Raw genomic sequence first — 21,769 nt, 5'->3', positions numbered from 1 at the left:
ACTATACGCTGGCGGCGCACCAATGGAGAATAATAGAATGAGCATGTAGTCGGATCAGTTAGCTTATCAGGTCTTCATTTGATAGAAAGTGACAAATTCTCTTAAAAATAATAATTTGTAGGAGGACTTAATTATATAAATACGGGGTTAAGGATATATACACATATAATAAAACTGTAACTAATCGATGTCCGTACATAAAAGATATATGAGAAAATGTAATTATTGCGAGAATGTATCACCTTAATAGAGTTCAAAACAACCATTGTTAGATTTTATATATATATTGTCGTGCGTATATGTGTGCTAATCAAATAAAACTGGCTTAACCGATTTGTGTATGATTTCCACTAAAGCATTGTGGTGCAACCACTAATTCATTCATTCATTCATAATTTAAGAGCTACGCTTTTGTCGGTGGAGCTTTAATTAATAAAAATAATTAAAATTTAATATTTCTTTTATTCCAATCGTACTACAAAAAAGAATAGTTATACCAGTAAAAATCGAGGGCCGAGATATTCTTCAAAATATATTGTCGTACAATTACTTAATAGTATAATAATAATATAGCTATGCTGGGGGGAAGAGATTTGTTTATAATGTGGACCGATCACCCCATTGCTAGCAATATACCATGTCAAGTTGACCTCAACATAATCGTGGTAAATTCAGCGTGATAAAATCACGCTGAATTTACCACGATGGGCTAATTAACCTGACCTCATGTTCATCTTATCATCCTCCACTGGTGCCCCACCAGTGTAAACCGTTAGAGAAGGCGGGGGTGCACCATACCATTATAATCCTTGAAAAAAAAATATAGTTATGCTAGTGAAGTTATAAACTGAGAAACTATATGAGTCGTAATATCAGATGGCATTGATAGTATTGAATACATCTGCCAATTGACCTATATTACTATTATGATCACAGGTCAATAAGGAAAAGTCATCGATCAAGTTTAGACGACATTTATTACGATCTTAGAGATCAATGAATATTAATTAATATTCTTTCTACGGTACTACCGATTAATCTCCGTCTACAAAGTACTAAAGAGTACATATACTTTTTGTTTCTACTTTTGGTTATCGCAATCACAGTTATCTTTAAATAATACTTTAATTATACATAAGTAACTGAGTGGAGAACTCTTGCCTTGCCTTGAGATTTTTTTCTAATAAGAAATTTGATACAAATCTATCTATTTTAGATATATTTCTTTTTGTCACTTATTACGAAAAATATATAATTCTTAATGACTAGTTAAACAAAAAATCGTACCTAAAGCTTACGAAATCTTTATTAATTAAGGCCGAACATTTTTTTGTGACAGTGTCTAACTTTAGTTAATCTAATTTTACTAATTCATTCATTTAGTGTTGTTGCAACATATTTATTTTCTATACAAAAATTGAAAAAGAAATACTTATAATCTCTTATATATGGCTTAACCTACTACGTAGCTATACAATAAAACAATGTACAGGCGTTAACCATATACATAGTTAGATTACACAATTTTTAAACCCACTGTCACATTTGGAGGTAGGTACTGTGTCAAATGTTAGTTTTAATATTACAGCATCGTTATTTTTATTTAAACGAGACAACAATTATATGTTTTAACATTTTAGAGAAGTTATACATGAGAAAAGAGACGAAAAATTTCCTTTTCAGCTTCTGTTAATTAGAAAGATAGTGACAAAATACTTAAAATTATTGAAATTGATTTATTTTTGTTATGTTAAGTATTTTAATACTGACGTACTATTTAGTTTTGTTTATAATTGAATAAAATAAAAAGAAAATTCAATTGATTTTCAAACATATATATGTACCTATAAATCTTTAATGTATGTGTAAAGATATTGACAGTGAGTACTATGGGCTGTAATTTGTATTATAAAAATAGAGATACCTATGATAATTGAATGTAAATTTGGAGTAGATCGCTAATTATAAATAACGAAGTATTCAGAAACTTCGTAACACTTACACAGGAGTTGCATCTGATGCAACTATCTAACTTATTAATATTATAAACGTAGAAGTTTAAGTTTGGATGGATGAATGGATTTTAATGAGACTTATAAAAATATAAGAATAACGAATTTCTCTCGGGTGAAACCGTGGACACAGCTAATCATAAATAGATGTTTAGCTCTAGTGTATGTACTTACTTCGTGAGGCTGGAAGTAGCGTCGCAGACCGCGTCGGCATCGGCCCGGCGCTCCGCAGCCGCGTCCACCATGCCTCTGCATCACCGCGACGGGCATCACTCGCGAGTCGCCACCTCACCCCGTGAGTCACCACCACCACACCGCCACTACCACAATGACATCACCACGCACGTTAGTCGAGCTCCAGCCTCAGTCCTGACACCTGATCTCTTGTGGTTGTTACACGACACCACGTGTATACGATTACAACGTACACTCTTTATACCGAACAGCTTCAAGTCTAGCCACGATATAACGATAAATGTTTTATCTGATATTCTATAAGAGTCACTTCGGTAGAGGAATCTGAAACAAGAAAACATTCGATAAATCCCATAATAGAATTCGACGGTTATTTTTTTACATATTTTTATAATAGCAAAAAAGATGACGGGCTGCCTGATAGAAAATGGTTAACATTTTCTATTTCGTCGAAATAAAATACATACATTAGCAGAAACACAGACGCCCGCGATATGTCTCATATGTTAATATTCTCAAGTCATATGTTTTATAGTTGAACCCAGCTAACAAAAGCTAGCTGATCGCTGAATTGAATGAGACAGAGGAACTGCTATTCACGGAACTGGTACTCAATATGGTAGCTCATTATAACACCCAACAGTTTCTTTAATGGATAATTAAATTATTTCTGTATCTAAAATAGATCTTAAGCTGCGACTTCCATCAGCTCGTCGGGCGGTCTCAACGCCATATTGCAGAAACTTCTAATGCGGCTACTACTTATCGATTTAAAATGTATGTAGTATGTGTAGTAATGTATAGTTTAAACAAACTGATTCTATACATATTTGTTCAAATCTATCAATCAATAAAATCTGAATAATATAGCGAATACAAAAGACATATATTTTATGTTATACACTTTATTGCAGCAGATACATAAAATTACTAATTAAAAAAAAATTCAGTCCAATTTAGAAAAAAAGTAGTATCTTACTACTTATTTGAGAATAGTTTTTTTTTGTAAATATCAACACACCTGATAATAAGATATAACCGTTGGCTATAGAGGGAAAGGGGATTATTAGTAATGTGGACTAATAACTCCAATGCTAGCAATATACCATATCAGGCGGCTCTCTCTAGAAACTATCGTGGTAAATTGCCATTTGGGATGGGCTAACGGAACTGACTTCATTCTCTTTCTTTATCATCTTCCAGGTGCCCGCCAGTGTAAACCGTTATCGCAGCGAGGGCATTAATCCATTATCATCCATAAAAAAATTTTGAATATAGCATAAAAGCACGACGGATATTGGGTCATCAAGTGACGCCTGTGTTTAATTAACCCTATAAAAGAGTATCAGTAAAATGTTTGAATCAATGTATTTAAATATACCTACCTACCTATTCAATATTATTTTCTTACATGAATATGAAAACCTGTTTAAGTACATTGTTTGTGTTGTTGTACAACTCGGTCCCGATTCGCACTTCGCCAGTGTCATTCATATAGGTAAGTATACTGTACAATCGTATTCAGGGCTCATACTTCACATCGCTTTTATCACATTTCTCCTAAAAATGAGCTGCTTAACTAATTTAAAACCGTAGTGCCTTTTGGTCTAGCAAATCGACGGCACCGATTTCCGTGACTGACTGAAGAGCCGGTTTTGGGGAATAATGTAAAAAAAAGAAACAAACACAACCTACAATGCTAAAGTGGAAAAATAAAGGCAAAGTAACGGGCATCAGACTTCAGAAACTCCTGAAATTATTAGGCTTTCAGTTTGTAATGTTGTAGCATTACAAACGCCATCGTAAATGGGGCTACCTACCTACTACATCTCGTTCGCTACCCAGAATATGCTATCAAAATCATGGTAGCAATCTCGGATTATATTAATTTGCTCGCCACCATTGATTTTTAATAATCTACGGATCTACCCACGTTGTTATGGATTGATTTTAAAGCTAAAGTTGAACAAAACCCATACACCTGACAAAGAAAATATAATTTTCTATAGAAGTCCTTATTTTAATCAAGTAGTATCAACCCGCTTTATAATGATAATCAAACATTATTTAGGTACCAGGTAGTAGCGAAGCACCTACTACTGCGTTATGAGATCATCAATAATATGTAATAAATATAAATATGACTCACCGCTTTGTACTCGGCTACAGCAAGACCGTGCAGGTTATCATTATCACTACCATGAACGTCACACAATACATTCATTAAGTACGTCACAAACGGCACACACTTCACCATGTTCATTAAATGCACAAACATTAATGTTTGTATGTAGGTAATTAAGAATTTAAAAAATATGTCATTTTGACAAGTGCTTTTCTTGGTTTCTCAGGATTTGTTTCATGTAACAAGGAGGGAAGCTCGTTTCAAGAGAAGTGAGAGAAAGAGAAACAAAGCAAAATGTACTATTTCTTTGGCTATTGAATTTCTGTAAATCAAACTACTAGCGACATCTTTGGAAAATACAAAACAATACTGATTACATTAGAAAAACTTCTGGACTTGCTCTTGTAGTTATGCTTGTAATGGCGTATATTAGTATTTTGAATATTATTATTCTATAATAAACCGAAGTTTAAATATGTATTCCTGATTAGAAATTGATATACTTTGCGGTGTGTATGAATCAACAAAATTTTAAAAAATCCTCTCCTAAATAATGTATCATATATTTTTTTTAATATGCCCATCGAACCTCTTTACGAAGTTAGACCGTATACATTGAGCAAGTTTTTTTGTGACAATGTCTGCATCTGTTGATTAAAATTTGAAACATAATAAGCTTCTAAACAAGGTCAACAGTTTTCATCAACTCGCTGTCGACGAAAATAATTAAGATTCAGTGTGTATTATGTCTATACTTTCAAAGATTGTACATGTTATCAGTAGTTACCAAAGATACAAGTGTAAGTGTCCGCGAAAATGATCCGTACTTTGTTTTTCGCAATCACAACGTTACATGAACATGGATGACCTAAAATGCGAATACGTGAAGAAAAAAGATGCTTTGGACTGTCACAAGAGGTATAAAGTGAAGATATTATAATGTTTAGTGCATTGATTATTTGCAATCATGAACATAATGCTACCGTCGCATAACAATCAGTGAATCGCTTGGTCACAAAAGTGAAAATGTGATGTGTCAAACCGATTGTTTACCTCGCGGACAGGTGAGCGGTTTGTAGAAGACGAACGCGAGGGCGGCGGGAGGCGGGCGGCATGTCGGGTCGTTCGAGTCCCGTAAACGGCAGTTACGAGGCCGCAAACTCGGAGCCAGCGATGAGGCTCACCGTCCGCAAGGACCTGTTCCCCGATGTGCGCCTACCTAAGCTGACGCCTGTCGTCCCTGATGCGATCATGACGCAGGAAGACATAGTAGACGTATCCTACGTTAAGCTCGAAACTGACTTCGAGCAGAGTATCGACGACATCGCCAATCAAAAACAGCAGGTAGTTAATGGTGCAATGCCTACTGTTAAGCCTCGACATAGAAAGCATAAACAACACTCTAGACGGCATTCTGAGCGTACCATTGCAAATGGATATCTTTCTCCAGAAACTAAACGGAGAAGAAGTTCACCTCGCAATTCAAGTGTTAGGATATCTCCACCGAATATTAAAATGCACACTCGCATAAAAGGTGGCAAGAACTTAAATTTAGTGAGTAGTAGTGAATGTCAAAATGAGGATGAACAGTCGGAACAAGAAGAACCATCGGAAGATAATGATAGTTCTGATGATGAAGTGCTCAAGTGCAGTGTGAAGTTACCATTAATAAATGTGCCACGACAGAGTGGCAAACCTTACAGTCATGAATTTAGTCAATTATCAACAAAAAAGAGTAAAAAGAACTCTTCAAAAGAGCGTAGGACTCACAGTGTAATTCCTTGTAGTGGTAAACCGCGTTCCATGTTGGGTATTTCTAGTTCTCATAGCAAAAAGAAAAAGAAGTCTGAGTGTGCACCAACATATCGGAGTCAGATCGTGGACATGAACACTAATAATATAAAGATTAAAATTAAAAGAACCACCCTTAAAGAAAGTGTAAGTACATATACCTTGTTTTATATTATTCTAGTTTTTACATTTAGAAAGTACTACTAGTATTAGGGTTTTATCATATAGGTGTTTTTGTATATTTTATTATCAGTATGTTTTAGAATCCAGTTTTCTATAAAATAAATATTGTATATCAGCTTAGGTTGTGAATATAACATACTATGAACAGCAAAAAAGACAGAGGGAATGAACAATCATTTTATTATAATGGTATTTATTTGTAATTATTCTATAACATAGGACTGTTTCTACCAGTGATTTTGTTTAATTAAACTTAGGCCAACTTTATGCCTGGAAAATTTTCCTTGCCTTTACTTAAAAATGTATTAATTCCTTCTAATTAAGTTATCATTAATGTTACTACAATTATGATCAGTCTTCTTTGATAAATTGGCTAATATTTATTTATTTGTTGACTATAGTACTATATTGACCGAAAGCATAGAAAAGGCAGACTTGATGATAGATATTGAGACTTCCCTGCTAATAAAGTTTACTTTGGAACAGTAATTCCGAAAATTAAAATAGCATATAAAAAGTTATAAATACATTTAATTAGTATGGGTTACTGTTACATTAAAACATATATTAATAGTTTGTATAAGAACACTTTCACATTTTTAATTATATTTTGAGATGAAGCCTTATGATAAATCCATTTTATTTATGATTTGGATTTTCTTTATTATTCTGTTAGCTGTGCCAGTGGTTTCACCCACTTGAAATTTGTTGCCTATATGTTATTCTGATGTATAAGCTGAATTACTGTAAAGTTTTATCAAAATCTGCACAGTAATATTTGTATGAAAGAATAACAAACATCCACCCTACTCACAAATGTTTATAATATTAATAAAGTTATATAATAATTTTATTAATTTGATTTTAGTTGAGATAATATTGTATTGATACAATTTCAATTCAAGATTAACTATATAATAAACAAATATGGTGAACATTTTTTCTAAGTTAAAAAGTGGCGCCTTCTACCTTTCACTTTTCAACTTGTATGTTATTGTTATTCATGGTTATACTCAGCTTCTGGGCCAGGGAAAGAAATTATATATTTATGCTTCAATGTAAAGATAAAGTAACCTTTATTCTATGTTTCTATAGATTTTTTGCTTTGTATTGTAGGTCATATCTTTTTTTACGTGCAACTCCTCTCTTACATGTGAGTTCATCTCTTTATTTACTTATAAACAAGGTGATAAAGGTAACTTCTATCTAGAAATAGTATAGTCATGTTTTTGGCATCTTAAAGCCCATAGATACTGAAACTACCTAGAATATAGACAATTTTTTTTTTTGGCTAACACTAAAAAATATGATAAGAAAATTCCACTGTTTTCTATCAATTTCTTTTATTTATATATATTTTTAAAATATTGGTATCATAAAAGAATTCCAGAGGAAATAAGATACACCTAATAAGAATTGTATCCTATCAGTATTGCTCATTCATTGTGATTTTGATTAATGATACACTTACATTGTTTTTATTTAGCCTACTTTATTTTATACTTAATATTCTACAATCTGATTTTAACTATTATGTAGTAAAAATTGAAAGAGATTAGTGCTGATTTGAGAAAGTCCTTCATTGGTACTAGTGAAATTTAAAAGTAATGGTATATATAGGCCAATCCAATCCAATTATTCTTGTCAATTGATAAATTTGTAAACCATCATTTACCAACTTGGTTTATATATTTCAGAATATAGCAAGACTAGTATTGCAATTTCATATTATTCTGCGTATATGCTAAATATCTATTTGCTATTACATTGGACCCACGGTAATCCAGTCCCCTTTGTAATCCGACATGGTCTATTATTTATTACTTATTTTTGAATATTTTTTTGACAATCTTCGCTAATACCTACATGATTGAACAAGTTTGAACTTTGTCTTGTATGCATCACCACTGTTGTATTTGACGCGTAGGGTATAGTTTTGATTATGATTGCTTAGTTTGAATTTGAGAACATGTGATGAAGATAGTGGTGCAGTGTCTTCACTATTTACTGTTATTCATTGTGTATTACGTATCAGCTCAGAAGGGAAAGCACAAAACACTGACAATTAAAGAAAAATGTGATATTTTAGACCCCTAAATCGTATCGAATCTTTTAGTAGGTAGACATACATAATGAAGTAAGATTTGTACTTCAGAGTGCATATACATACATACATATATAACATAGAATCGTATCACTGTCTGATCTGTAATTTGTCAGATTACAAGGTATAAGAGTACCAAAGAGTAAAAAAATTCGGACTATAGGGGACCCCTTAGGCCCCATCTATAATCCGACAAATTCAATCGTACGACACTGCCTTGCAAAACGTTTTTCGGATAACAGGGGGTCCACTGTATACATTTTCTTTCAAGTCAACTTCCAAAGTTACACATTAGCAATAAAGTGGATAAAATTGTAGTAGGAGTGACTTTAAATTATGAGATAGAAATGAAGTAAATATCTTAAAAAGGAGTCTCTTAAAAATGATTTTGGACCCAATTTGACATATAATTTGTGATAATCTTCACAGACTGTCTTATTTCTAATTACTGTAAACACCACTGAAATAGTAATTAATTTGAAGTAATGAACTTGTTTCTCCTACATTGAATTTCTATAAAATTATCATAATAGCTTGATAAGTTTTGTTTTAACAAAATACCTTTAAGCCAGCAAAGCAGTAATATGTCTCAAAATAATAGTCATTTAGAGTTTATTAGACAGCAATTTATGTTTATTTATAAAAGTAAGTTAATGTCATGTCAGTTATGATTTACAAGACAAATTATCGAATGCGCAGGATCCTACTGCATTTGGTACTCTTGCTACGAGGCTGAATGCAGCCCTGAATCTTGGATTATAGATGATGTTTTATTGATTATACTTCTAGGTAACACCTACACCAACGTCGATAGCTGACCTTGGTCAAAGGAAGTCTAAGAAGAAGCGAGCTGCCTCACCGTTGGTTAGCGAGAGTTCCGGTGAAGAGTATGACCCCCGTGGTGACAATATGGCTACCATGAGCGTCGCTGCACCTAAACCTCGGGCAACAAGACCTAAAACTCCAAAAGCTCGTAAAAGTAACTCAAGTAAAAGTAAGGGTATGTATATATTTCTTATCTTATAAAGAATAATTTGACAATCACTAATTCACCACCTCATTAAGACTCTTGTTTCAAAATAATAATTAATAGTAGCCTTTTAATCATTATTAAAAATGAAGCCTAATTGAAACAGCTGTAATAAATTTGCACAGGGAGACGCGTGTTGTTACGCACATCTTTGTTTTTAAAACTTATGTACAAAGAAATAGACAATTATTTATTAGTCCGACACTATAATAAGAAAAGGTAGTCTTGCTTTGTAAGTAATGTTTCGGTACTATTCAAGTATATAGCCAAGGTTTCCACTTACCATCAGGTAGGTCGTTAGCTCGTTTGCCATTCCAATTGCATAAAATAAATCTCAATTCACTATGCATATCATTGACACTGCTTGCCTGGACTTAACTTATAAAAAGTCTTGTGTTGAGTAAGTTTTGAAAAACACAGCACTAATCTTGACTATACCTACCATCACTTCTTAGATGCCGCTTCAGTAGCATTATACAGGCAGGCGGCATTAATTACACACGTCCTCACCCATTTATTGTATTGTTTTTAGAATATCTCAAGCCTTTGAAAGTATGTGTACTTGCATATTACTGTACTTGTGTATAAGTATAAATATTATTTTTACAATTATTAATATTTACAGACTTTACCACGGGTGTAACTATAATAGATAATGTGATAGATGAACTAGTGTGTAAATAAATAAAACTTCCCTTTTTAAAACACTATTAAACTTATTATTACTGCTATATTTTTTTAAATTAATAAATATCTTTATTATAATAAATTTTTTATTTCGGCAGCTCAAAATGTAATTAAAATTAGTCATTCAGTATTCAAAATGTAATTAAAGTCAGTCAGTTCGACAATTAATTACCATGATACCATTATTTTAAAATTTTTAATAGTTTTCATTAGGAGCTATACATATATCGTTGTCTTAGATATGACAACAATTGTGAAAAATAACTGTAAATATCTTGAATATTTTTTAAAATAAATAAATTCTATTTATTTTCAGATAAAAGTGAAAAGACTGAAAGAAATAGAGTTAGTGATGCTGTGAGTAAGGAATCTGGTCCCCAAAGTCCATGGGCACACACGATTCCCGAGGAAATTCTGGAAAAGATATTTAACTATGTTGTGTCATCACAGGGCACTCTACCAACAGTTATCAGGTAAAAATATCATAGATATTATAGTATTCTGTCAGAATATCTTTTTAGATTTTTAATGTGCGTGAGTTATATTAAGGTATACTTCGCAAATTGTGGCACGGTGCTTCAGGATAGGATGCATTACGACATTTCAGTAATGCTTTTAACTATACATATCCCATTGAATCACAAACATCTAGCTACTTGCCTTTGTTTAGTATGTATAGTATATTTTGTATATTAAAAATCCACGCTAATTTTTAATTTATCCGTAACAGTAAGAAAGTTACTATAGTATTCATTCTTAACAATAATAATGAAAACATTTCAAACTTTTTTTTTAGATTGGGAAGAGTATGTAAGAAATGGCACAGTGTAAGTTGTAAGCCACAACTGTGGAAGAATGTAGATCTTGCACAATATACAAGTGAGAAATGCAAAACAGACTACAAACTGGTATGGCTTTTAGAGAATCGACTATCATTATGTCAAAGTTTAAATATTGGTAAGTCCTGCTATTAATAACATTTACGAATTTGCAATATTAATGTGATATAGCTTAGCTCTTAACGAATTTTTAAATACTGACTTATTATGGTTTAAATGTATGGTGTAGAAACTCGACATATTTTAACAGGAGGCAACAATAGTCTACTGCCTACAGTAATGATATGATACACTCGTGCCAAAAACATATAACACGACTGCACAAAGAAGTCTAAGAAGTTTTATTATAAATACCCACGGAGCTATAAGGGTTAATTAATACTATAATAATGACCCTGGAAATTTCACACAGTACCATATAGTCTCAAGCTGAGCAGTCTTTGTATTATAGGTACTAGACAACTAATATAAATACCTAAATGAAAATATAAATATATATACTTATAAAACTTAACTAGATAACAATGATACTTCTGAATATGAATATTTGAATCGTGTTAGGAATCGAACTCGCGACAAATAGAAGATAAGCGTTGTGTTAAACCGCTAGACGGTGGTCTAGCGGTCGTATGAAAATAAGATGTATTTCTATTATTATTTAGATTAATATTATAATTAATTACTTTTAAAGAGAATCTTCTTTTACACTTCTGACATGCGCCCTAATCGCACCGGTGTTTAATTATATTTATGTATAAAGTTATTATTGTTTGGCTTGTACAAATAGTAAGAATATGTTAGTAAATAGTAATTTTTAATATTTCAGCTCAATGGAAAGTGTGCAATGTATCATGGGTGCTGGCTTGTGTGGCTGACTACTGTCCGGAGTTGGTGGAGTTGAGCGTCGCTGGTTGGAGTCGCATCACTCCCGAACAGCTCTATGAGCTTATTCAAGGGCTACCCAAGCTTCAACGGCTTGATCTCTCGCTTACGGTTAATATATTTTACTTTTATTTAAAATTTAATACTCAATCTTTTACTGTTTGAATCTGAGATTGAGAGAAAGTGAAATTAAATGAGTATTTATTGCCTAAGGTAGTACATAATTTGAGGTTTTAAGTTCTTTATTAGTTTCTCCCATTTTGTCATCGCTACCATGCAACAGGCAAATGTAAATATTTTTATAATTAAACAGCCATTATTTGTAAGTTAATATTGGGAACCTAGATTATTTACAATATGAGCATGTCAATTATTTGTTAATTAAATATTTGTATATTATACTTAAACTTTATAGAAAAGAAAAACATTGAAATTAGAATTTATACTATTTTCTTTGTTCTACTATTTTCGTCAATTTATTAGTCAATCAGGACCAGCCTTTTTATGAATTTATGTATTATCTGTACCTATTTTGGAACATTTAAAAAGTAAGTTTACGTAAATATACGTTAATATATATTTTTATGTATAATTGAAATGTCAAACAAGCTGACGGCTCACCTGGTGGTAAGTGGCAACCGTACCATAGCAGCCTCCATGTGTTGCCATTCCGAACTAAACTGTTAATCCTACGTACTCTGTGATTTCACTGCCAACTGAAACATCTCTTTACGGCTAAATGGGTGAGACAGGTGCTTAGGCTGACGACTTTAGACTAATTCTACCTGTACTATTTAATAATAGAAAACTATTTTATTTTCCACAGTCCGAGACAAGTTCAAGTACATGCCTAACGGCAGCTTCTATGGCTCGAATAGCAGAGAATTTCGGATCACGTCTAACGCACTTAAATCTCGCAAACAACAAGTTCACGGCGTTGTCGCAGATACTATCATCTGTCGCGGTATGAATAATATTGTTTCTTTTAGTTTTATAATTAACAGTGTTGCATTAACCAAGTTGCGTTCTTTAAATATAAAGAATTAAAATTAAATAAATGCAAGATCCCGGGCATACTTGGAGCGCTGCATAACATGCATCCTATACAATATAGAACAGAAATACGCAAACTCTACACCAATATTACCAAAGGATATATTGGAATTAAATAAATTTAAAACATCTGTTAAATCATATTTATTGGGCAATGCCTATAATATATATCTCTAACCTAGTACTCAAATGACAAACGTGCTTGGCAATATGTATGTATGTATGGAATTTTCTTTTAACGTTATATATTGACACCTACATAAAAAATATATTGTAAATCTACTGTCTTCCTTTAAAAAAAAATCGATTGAGTTTCTTGCTAGTCCTTCTGAATTGAATCAGGATACTGAATTGGACGGTAGGGAAAATATATTAATATAAAAAGTATTTGTTCATAAGCGGCTAAAAGTTGTAAAGGTATTTGATTTGAATAAAATCCGGAAGTTGAAAACAAGAAATAAATGAAAAACATATACTGTTACTACTCCACCAATTGCTATTTGGTATTATAAAATACATCTCTTTTATTTACAGTCCCATTGTCTGAATCTCGAAGTTCTGGACATATCTGGTACACTCGCCACGTCGCACCCCGCCTCTGTGCCGCTTGAAGCGCTGCAGAAAGGTTGTCCCAAATTACGAGTATTTAGAGCCGCCAACTCACAACTTGTACTGGCTTCCGCTACTACTTCGCAACAGGTAATGTCCTAATTCCATTAGTATTAGTACTTTCTAAAATTGTTTTACAAACTGCTCAACTAAATCATGACAATTGAAATGAAAATGTAATTTAAGTAAAACTTAATTTGTAAAGCTTTTTATGGGAATCATGTAATGTTCTTATTATTATCTTAGTAATGTTTATTGGAATAAGAATTTTGCGTAACTGTTTGGTTGCTAATTTAAACCTAGGAACTATATACCTATATCAATACTGAGATACATGAGCAGTCATCAGATGAACATTCAATTAAAGTATGCTAAAGAACAGATTAAAAACTTCCACTTGCATGTCATATTGTAGGGAAGTCATATAAAATAATTTTCTAAAACGCTGTATTCTTCGAAGGCTATAACAGAATCATGATTTTGTAACCATACTGTATACACATAAATATACATAATAATGATACATACAACAACACCTATTAGTCATAAGTCATAATGTGTGCGGCGTGTCCGTGTCTTTTTTTTATGGATGATAATTGAACGGTGCACCCGCCTGCGCTAACGGTTTACACTGGAGGGACACCAGTGGAAGATGATAAGATGAATATGAGGTCAGGTCAGTTATCCCATCGTGACAAATTCACCAAGAATTTATCACGATGGTTTCCAGGGGGAACCGAATGGAGGTCAACCTGACGTGGTATATTGCTAGCAATGAGATCATCAGTCCACAATATTAACAATCCCCTTTTCCCCCCGGCGTGTCCGTGTCGTCAGATGGAGGCGGGCGGGTGGTCGCAGCTGGAGGAGCTGTCGATCGCGGGGTCTGCGTCGACGGAGCGCGTGGGCGTGGGCGAGTACCGGTTCGGGGACGAGGCGCTGGGCCGCCTGGTGCGCGGCGCCACCAGGCTGCGGCTGCTCGACCTGCGCGGCCTGCAGCGCCTCTCAGACTCCGCACTCGTGCGCGTGCCCGCCTGGGACCTGCAGCATCTCTTCCTTGGAGGTAATCCGACAATGACACTCGCGGCCACGCACACGCAGTCCCAGACGACCGTCACAGTTGGTATATGACATACTGCTTTACCTACCCATGGATGCGTTTTCTTAAATGTATTTGTATAAATTTTTAAGTGTATTTTCTTAAATTATTGTTTCTGGTACAGTAGAATATATGTTCTGCTATTATTTTAATTTTTTTACTACATTTTTTAACAACGATGTTGGTTAGTGTTACACCAATCAACATTGTTGTTAAAAATAGACTTTGCCTGGGACCACCAACTATTATTGATATGTATAAATATGACAAATATGTAAAATTTATTTATATTAACATCAAAATGCTAAGAAATAAATTTCAAGCTTAAATCTTTCCAAATGACAACACTTTCAAACCCCTACGGGTTGTAGGGGTTTGAAAGTATTGTCGCCTTAAATTATTTTTTCGCCTTAAAAAGTAGCCTACGTCCTTTTTTTAAGGGTCTAGACTATCTATATATTATATATTTATGTATCTATATAAATATCATTTAAATCGGTTCAATAGTTTTGACATAAACGCTCGACAGTTCTTTAGTGCCCCATCTTCAAGGTCTGTTGCATTTTAATAATAAAGTAAAAGTAAACAATAGTATAATTTGAATCATAGCTCATTTTTTTAAATATATAATCTTAACGTACATTAATAATTTGTTATCTTTGAAATCACAAAAACTATGTTATTTATATATATATGTGTTGTATATGTGAATCCTAACTTAATGCTTAAATCTCTAGGTTGCAACGTCACCCGTCAGAACAATGCTTGCTTAGAGCTGATCTGCGAAAAGTGGTCCCACAGTTTGATAGAACTAGATCTATCCTGGGCATCTGCGACGCAGGTCCTCGACGCCGCAGTTTCAGCTCTTGCAGATTCACCTGACAGTAAACTGAGGTAAATAAATAGATTCACCGTCACTTTGCTTACTACCGGAATATCATATTAATTGACTACCTAGATCGAAAGTAGTGACAGTCACAAATAACACACACTGACCAAAGCCATCACTAAAACACTTACGTCGTGCTAATTCTCAAAGACTAATTAATTTAATTTAATAAATTGGTTTGTATCCAAAAATCTGAGGGCCATTCCTCAGCCTTCCAACCCCAATAGTTAGTTAAAGTGTAGCTGTAAGTGATTGTACAACCAGCGGATAGCAGTAGCTCAGGCAGAACGACATCTTCAACATCTCTAATGGCGTCTGTAGTGTAACGGTTTGTCTTTGCTTTGGTTGAATGATTGATGATATTCATTAGAGATTAGCTATTCATATTAATGCTCCAGAATGTCAACACATGAATGGTACATGATACACTATGGGTATCAACACATTATTACATTAGTATCACATTATTTATTTCTAATCTTCATGTATATGCAATTGTAGCCTATAGCTACGATTGCCGCTATCCACCAATTGGGGCATCATATTGTTTGCCATAGTTATTTTTAATTTAAATAATGTATATTGTTTGCCATTCCAATAACATAAAAAGTTAGAAACTGAAAACTAGTGTGTCTTATATAAATTTCAAATATCATTTTAGTATTTATTGTTGCTTTATTACAGAACATTGAATCTTTGTGGGTCATCGGTATCTTGGGATGCAGTAAAGAAAGTGCTTCTTAGATGTCGCCTTGTAGAATCAATCAATCTTAGTTCATGTCGTGCTCTACCGAGAGGAATGAAGAGACTATTTACAGGTAAAGAATTACAAGATCTTAAGGACAGTTTAGATCCGGAAAAGGCGAAAACCAAAGATAACAATGCTGAGAAGGAAGTAAAAAAGAAAGACGCAAAGAAGACCGAAGCTGACTCAGGGTCAGACACTGAACGCAACAAGTCTCATAGTTATGATGATAAAGAAGAGACAAAGTTGCAAGGAACTTCTCCTGTGTTTCAGGAACCAAAAAATATGCCAGATTCATATTCCAAACAAGGAACAGCACAGGAAACTACTAAATCATCACCAGATAGTAAAGCGTCTGATTTATTAGCAAGCAAGGAAGGAATAGACACGATAACTTCAGCTATGTCTAAACATTCTCCTGGTGATTCTACCCCAAAATTACTTAGTCCCATGGCTCAATCTAAACCTGATTCTTCATCCACCCCTAGATCAGAACCACTTAAAGCAGATCTGGGAAGCCCTTACTTTAGTCCTGCCTCAAAACCAGATAGCCAAGTACAGAATAGTCCTGAAGTACAAAACGAATCATTAAAAAGCAATAATTCTTGGAATTTAGGTCAGTTCAAAAGTACATCCACTAATAAGTCAGAAGCCAGCCCCTTAAATAGATTAGAGAGTCATGGTAAAATAAGACAAGGCAAAATAGTAGAACAGTGTAGCCCTACAACTTCACTTGAAAATAAACCTAGCCCAGAAACTGTTGGTCTTAAACAAGACATAAAAAATCCTAACAATTGGAATTATGGAAGTCCTATGCCTAGACAGGAAAATCAATTTGCCTCTCAGAGAAGTCCTTATTCTGCTCAACCAAGTCCTGCTCAACCTAGTCCATATTCTACTCAGCCCAGCCCTTACTCTACTCAACCTAGTCCATATTCTTCACAACCTAGTCCTTACTCTGCGCAACCAAGCCCTGATACAAGTCAAATAGTCAAAACGGACCTACAAAAATCTGGTGCATGGAACACTGGTAATTACAGTCCTATGCCAAAACATCATGCACCATTTTCTCCTCATCCTTCGACTCATACTAGCCCTGACCCTGGGCTCAATGTCAAAAGTGATATTAGAAACACCCCTAATAAAACTCCCGGTCAATATAGTCCAATGTCAAGGCAGGATCGGCTTCATCACAGTCCTTATTCACCCAGACCTAGTGTTGAAAATGTGGCTTATATTAATAAAAAGAGCCCGGGCGTCGGTAGTTATAGTCCTATGAAGCGTCCAGAATGTCATTTGCCAAGCCCAGACACCGGTCCAACATGTAGACCTGTCGTGAGTGGGAGGACACAGGATATGTACAATCGATCAGTTGCAAAAGTGCCAGAAATTATGCATAATAATGTTGCGGCGCCCGAAGTTACCAATTCATGGGGTATGGACAGATTTAATCTGACCAATCCTACTTCTAGTATAGAGTCAATGGTATGGGGGACGTCGTCGTCTTATACAGTTGAACCTCCAATCCCACCGCGCGTTGACAACATTCCCGGTATGCTCAACACTCCTCCAGCGCAGTCTTGGAATAATATGCCAGTTTTTGATAGTGGAGTGCGAAAAACGAATGAAGACATTAGTGACGCGTGGACTTTAGGTCAATTCCGTGTGGAACCACCTCACCAAGTGCACAATACATATGTGGATCAGAACGTTAATTTTGACTCGTTAAGTGGTCACATGGGTCACCCGGCTCATGTGTTACAGAGCTACCTGGACGATAATTATACGGAGCCGTCACGTGTGGACTGACGTCCCCGTGCATATTCGCCGTCACGCCTCTGGTCTGACTTCCAATATTACGGCGAACGACCGACGTTGATACTACTTCGTACAATTTGTCCCTATAGTAGGGGATTAGGGTGAACTTGTAATTAATACAAATTGAACAATTATGTTGTAGAGATTGTAAATAAGATTGTCTAGTTAGGTTTAAGAGTAATAAAGCTAGAAATGCATTAAATTTATTTTGCAGTGTAGTCTACAGAAGATAAGAGCAAATTATATTAGACACTAGTGAATTCATCGATGAAGTTAGATATTGTTGAATTATACTCATGAGTTAGAAATTAGAGTGAGTCTTTATTTGAATGCCAAAATCTGTTTACATAAACTGAGGCCAAAATGAATATTTATTCCATTTTTATTTGTTAATATTGACTTTTAACATGCAATATTTATACTTAATTGTATTATAATATATCTTTACTGTTTTTGTGTTCATAAACAATATTATACTTTCTAAATCTTTGTTATAACGTGCAGTAAATAAACATTCCTTTTTATACATTTTCAACTTTGTATTACAGTGGTTTTCAGATTATGAAGTGCAAATGTGTGAGATGTTTGCATATTGTTTGTTAGATGCACTATAGATTGTTAACTATGAAGTTAGCAAATTGTTGAGTGTTATTTTGTTGCTGTTTTGCCTCAAAACAGGGCAACTTTGTGGTTTTAATTTGCAAATCATGAATTCTATCATTAGTCATAATAAAATTATACATCAAAATCAAATCGTACAGTTATAAAAAATACGTCATATTTTATATGTATAAGGGAGCAAATAATAACTGTTAGATTTAATATTAACATTAAAGAGATTACGAAAGCTCGCTATTTATAAATTGTATAATTTACGCTTAAAAATGTTGTAGGCAACAGTTACTGGGCATTTACCGTAAGAAGGCATCAATAAAGTCACAAATGGCACACATTTGTGAGTGTGTATTCACTGCCTAATGTGACATCACATATTTTTTCATTACATGAAGTAATGAATTAAAACAACAAACAAAACAATTTAAATCATGTTTGTACAGATGAAGTTTTTTTGTTATAGGTCAAATTGTAATTAATGAGGTTTTGTAATCTGACAGCACAGAATTTAGGACCATGCTAACACTTGTCTGACAATGTCACATTTTGTCGACAACCTCCATCCCCTTCAACGTAAGACGTCACTAGGGATGCACCGATAATTGCGCATATAAACCATATATAGTACATTTGATATGCTAATATTACTGATCTCTTTAATATTCTTTCATTTTCAAACTCATAATTTTCATTCGAGTAGTAGCCCTTGCTATATAAATACTAACGACAAAAGACAGTCAAGTCGAAGTTAATGTTCTTAATAAAACCCTGTTCTACCAAATGCACACTTTATAATTAAATTTATGTATTATAGAGAGGTATTTTGTTGCCTATGTTTAGGTAATAGATATTTTTTCTTAATATCTTATTTGGTTTTGATTAGATAGTAGTTCATTAATAATATTATATACTACACGTTATTACAAAATAACATTCAACAATAAGTTAATATAGTAAGTACTTTTTTGAAGTTAAACTTAAATGAATCAAATGACATATGAATCAATATTGATATTGCTTTACTATAGCGCCTATGATTAGATGTATCATTATCATATTTTGCGGCAGCTTTTGTATTACCTGATTTTATTTTAAAACGTTTTCGTCTACTTTTGAGATCTTTAATTTATTAATTTTATGGTATTGATTTATAAATGACATAATCTGATGGCCATAGCAGGAAATATGTTTATAAAAGTGCTTGGGAATGCGTTTTAGTAAGATCTGGATTTAGCATAACTTTTCTCAAAAGGTAATAAATCAACAAATTGTTATTTATTTCTATGTGGAACAAGTTATGTCGATAAATCATTCCATAATAACGGTAATATATTAAGATGCCGGTTAGCATAATAATCTAAACCATGAGGCAATAGCTCCTTTTTATACATAAATACATCACATACATAATAAAACACAATCCACTTTATATGAAAATGTATTTTATACACAACTGATAGCTTTCAGTCATATAGAATTAAGTCACGATTCAACCCCATTTTAAAGTATTATTTATCGACGTTCCACTTCAAGATTTAGTTTTATTAGAGTGACCTCTTAAAATTAATATCTATGTACACAATTACGAACTAAAATAGTTTTAACTCAATAATATGTATTAAAAATATATTGATGTAACAAACTTGAAATTTAGGAGATCACTATCAAAATATATATATAACGGTGGCATGGGGTGTGACTTGTTGCTTTATTCTATCACAAATATTAATTAGGAACTTATTTTATATGTGTACAGATTGTCATATTTATTTTGTTGGATTGATTGAGACTTTCATCTTGAATTTATAATTTGTAATTATTCTCCTCTGGAAATCATGAGTTCAAGTGTTATAATATCATTTAATATTTTATTAATTCATTTAAAAGTATTATTATTTATTTTAAAATAGTTTTTTTTAACGTATGTTTGTATATAACCGCATTTCCTGGGTAATTCATGTGTTGTTTTAAGGTGTTACAGAATACCTTGGTAGCAAAATTAGTGGTGTTATTGAGAATACTCGAGTGTTTCGTCTTCTAATCACAAATAGATTATACAATCTGTAAAAGAAAATCTACTGCTATACTTTTTGAATAATTTCTACCATTCTCATAATAATTATCATATACTTATTGAATATAGCCCCAAATAATAAGATATAAAAATTGTTTTAAAAAATAGTCGAAAGGAATGTACTAAAATATTATCCTTCGACTAATATTAGTTTACTACATGAAAGCTTCAAATATAAATTAATTCAGAAACACTGTTTTAATTTGTTTTCACTGCTCTTTGTAATAGATTTGTGTAATAAAGAATCCGCTTATATTTTGAAGTTAGTAAGTATTTTGGCAGTTATTTGAAAACTAGTTTTGAAATTATCACTATATGTCATTAACGTCCCACTTAAGAGCCTTTTCTATAAAAGTACAACCCGGTGGGTAGGTATGTATGGGGTTTATAGTTCGTTGCTGTTTTTGATTCTCTTGCAGTGCTATATTGTGCCTTGTTTCCATAGTCCAATCTTACATACTGACTAGTATGAAATTTAGAACAATTGTACTCACATTTATATTACATAAATGCTTGAACTCATGTTAACTATGTATATGCACGTATTTCAAATTATAATAGCGAAGTACAAAATGCTTTGTATTATGTTACATATATACTTCACGTTGTATTTGATGAGTCCAGAGAAAGCCACCAAATAATTGTTTCCAATAACTGCATTAGCCTTATATAATGCCTAATGTTTAACTGAAGAGAATATTTTATAGTTTTATTAACTTATTACAAAGTGAAGAATATTATCTACTATACATAGAATGTATAAAATACCTATAATATTAGACAAATATTATGTTAAAATAATCGTGTACCATAGTATGTATAAAATAAAGTTGACTAATATCTGTAAGTTCTGTTATGTAGAGATTTTTGTTTGTAATATTGTTACACTACTGCATGGACTTCTCACGTGTGGTCCAATTTTTATAATCTAACCAATAAAATATCGATGTGGTTGTACATTTACATTTTGAATAGAATTGTACTCTATTTATTAAAATTCTTTTGTTGAAACGCACATT

At 33.1% G+C, this 21,769-nt stretch overlaps 2 protein-coding genes across 2 annotated transcripts in view; one reads left to right on the top strand and one right to left on the bottom strand.

Annotated features, from left to right (window-relative positions):
* LOC131844466 (uncharacterized) overlaps nucleotides 1-4,615 on the bottom strand; it is a 71,163-nt gene extending 66,548 nt beyond the window's left edge. Inside the window, exons 1-2 of the mRNA XM_059193371.1 lie at nucleotides 4,357-4,615; nucleotides 2,187-2,531 (exon numbers count right to left, since the gene is read on the bottom strand). Coding sequence (XP_059049354.1) covers nucleotides 2,187-2,257 — 71 coding nt within the window. The 5' untranslated portion in view covers nucleotides 2,258-2,531; nucleotides 4,357-4,615. The remainder of the gene's footprint in view (nucleotides 1-2,186; nucleotides 2,532-4,356) is intronic.
* Nucleotides 4,616-4,998: 383 nt separating this feature from the next.
* LOC131844620 (uncharacterized) lies at nucleotides 4,999-21,752 on the top strand. Its single transcript, XM_059193561.1, has 10 exons — nucleotides 4,999-6,270; nucleotides 9,200-9,410; nucleotides 10,444-10,600; nucleotides 10,924-11,084; nucleotides 11,793-11,959; nucleotides 12,675-12,812; nucleotides 13,436-13,600; nucleotides 14,348-14,573; nucleotides 15,347-15,503; nucleotides 16,183-21,752. The coding sequence occupies exons 1-10, from the start codon at nucleotides 5,446-5,448 to the stop codon at nucleotides 18,050-18,052; spliced, it is 4,077 nt and encodes a 1,358-aa protein (XP_059049544.1). The 5' UTR covers nucleotides 4,999-5,445; the 3' UTR covers nucleotides 18,053-21,752.
* Nucleotides 21,753-21,769: the final 17 nt, after the last annotated feature.

The sequence above is a fragment of the Achroia grisella genome, unplaced genomic scaffold, assembly GCF_030625045.1.
Source record: "Achroia grisella isolate CSIRO2021 unplaced genomic scaffold, CSIRO_AGI_Agris_v1 utg402, whole genome shotgun sequence".
Lineage (NCBI taxonomy): Eukaryota > Metazoa > Arthropoda > Insecta > Lepidoptera > Pyralidae > Achroia > Achroia grisella.
Note: the sequence above shows the minus strand (reverse complement) of the source record. Positions and strands in the feature narration are given on the sequence as shown.